The following is a 2,254-nucleotide window of genomic DNA, read 5'->3' as shown; positions in this document are numbered from 1 at the left end:
TTTGTAACTGAGTAAACATGTAAGGGAGGTCTACAGTTTTCAACACGTAAAATTTGGATTTTGATAAATTTGATAAAATGTTGTTGTAGATATATTTATTGTAAATAGCCTGATTTAGTGTTTTAGGTGTGTAATTGTGTGTTTTCTTATGGTTGGTTTTCTTTTTTTAAACATTTTTTTAAAAATGTTATATTACATTTTTCATTTGATTTATTAATTTGATTAATGTGTGATGCTTTTTACAAGAAGTGTCAGCCATCTGGTAGTTATTTAGTCAATGCAACACATTTGAAAAAAATCTCTAAATCTCCAAATTCCAACTGATTTTAGCTTTTAGTCAAAGATATTATTTTGTGTGCAAGGCCATTCAACACTTTGCTTGTGTTTTAATGTGTTTGCTTTATTCTTGGAATGAGTTCTGGATTTACATTTAAAATAAATGCTGGCAGGTTTCCTATGTAAGGAAAGGATGTCATGCATGTACTAGTATTAAGTCTAAGCAAGACTTTTAACTTAAAATGTTAAACATTAAAAACATTGTGATATCTGTTGCTTTCTGACCAAACATCACGGGACCTTCCTTAAAAAACAAGCTTACAAGCTAACCTTGTGACAAGCTTAGGACAGTTTTATGAAGAAGTTAATCATTAAAATATGCAAAAATAGTAAGAACATTGTATTTATAAAAAAATGATAGAGACATTATAACAGATTTCCAAATAACAATAGGAATAGTATTGCTTGGTATATGAAATAAAAAATCCGGATTTATTGATTGTATCTTTTTATTTGTAATTGTCATACAAATGTTAGAAACGCGTTTTAAGAGCCTAATCAGCAATATCTACAACAAATGGTATATGTACATCCATTAACAACATGCACGCCATCATCTTTATACATACAATTTGGCATAGATAATTCACAACAGAAGAGAAATATTCTCAACAGCAACTGTCAGTATAACACAGTATGGCAGATACCGTTACATCAAGCAGTCCAAAGATAAACTCCACTGGAGTAAACAATCATTTCACAAGATCACTCAAAATCTACCTCCAGCTTTAAACACAAAGGAAAAGCAAACATCAAATGTGAATCAAAGTTGAAGCACGACAACCTTCAAATAAGTGAGAGCCGTCGAGCTTACTACTTGTCCATCAATGTGATGAGACAATAAGGAAACCCGTCGTGAATGAGCAGGCTGGAAATATATTTCCTACATAGTGAGGGAGAGTGCCCTCAGGTCTCAGAGCGTCTGTGTGTCAGAGTCTCTACCAAGGCCTCCACACGGGGCCTCTGCTGCTGCTGCTGTCCTGCAGCGTGGTGGGCCTGAGGGTGGAGCAGACTGTGGAGGAGCTGCCGGCTCTCTGGGCCTGATGGAGCTGCTGCTTCTGCTGCTGGAGGCCCTGCAGAGGAGCAACAGAGGCTTCTGTGTTGGATCCAGCAGACATGAAGTGCACAGAGTCCCTCCAGCAGTTAGAGTAGCCTTGGCTGTAGTCGCTCTTACAGAGGCCCGACTGCAGCTGCTGACTCAGGAAGCTCACAGTCATCTCCAGGATGTCGGCTTTCTCCAGCTTGGAGTTGGGCTCCTGCTTGAACTCCTTTTCCAGGATGATCTTGAGTTGCTCGATGCAGCTGTTGATGCGATCTCTACGCATTTTCTCCACAAAAGGTTTTCTCATCTGTGGAAGTGGAGACAGATAGGTAAACTCACGATTGTATTCAGCGATAAACAATGTGTACATGTTTGACCATAAAAGCTGACACAAAGCCCTTAAACGCCTCCGCAGTACTTACTTTGATGGTGTCTTTCTCAGAGATCCTGATGTGGTGAATAGAGGAGTAGTTGGATGAGCAAGGAGCCATGTCTGTGCAGGTGAAGATAGCATGGACCGCACTCTTAGGTCTGATGCCCCTGGAGGGGCTGCTCCTCATTTTATACTGGGAGATTAGCATAACAAAGCCATGTGGCTCAGGCAGGGCTGGGGTTCCCACACTCTGACCAGTGGGACTCCCAGCACAACAATGGAAGACATGTCAATAACTCAGAGAGAAAGGCATGTTTCCCAAGATAAGCAACAGGTAATCAACATGTTATCAAGCGGCCATCTGAGAATGAATCATGGACTGAAGGTCTAAATTACATTTTTAGATGTAGAATAATGTAATGTTAGGCACACACAAGTGGGTATCTTCAAAGAGGGATAACTGCAATTGAAGACCAAATGTTTCACTGCAATAAAACACTATA

The 2,254-nt window shown here is 39.6% G+C and overlaps 1 protein-coding gene across 1 annotated transcript; it reads right to left on the bottom strand.

Annotated features, from left to right (window-relative positions):
• Nucleotides 1-1,274: 1,274 nt before the first annotated feature.
• her12 (hairy-related 12) lies at nt 1,275-1,869 on the bottom strand (the record flags this gene model as incomplete). The annotated part of the gene is made up of 2 exons (XM_079225724.1): nt 1,275-1,685; nt 1,801-1,869. 2 exons carry the CDS (start codon nt 1,867-1,869, stop codon nt 1,275-1,277), a joined length of 480 nt encoding a protein of 159 aa, XP_079081850.1.
• Between the last annotated feature and the right edge of the window lie 385 nt (nt 1,870-2,254).

This window comes from Taurulus bubalis (assembly GCF_910589615.1).
Source record: "Taurulus bubalis genome assembly, chromosome: 11".
Taxonomy (NCBI): Eukaryota; Metazoa; Chordata; class Actinopteri; order Perciformes; family Cottidae; genus Taurulus; species Taurulus bubalis.
This window is presented reverse-complemented; position numbering and strand designations above follow the sequence as displayed.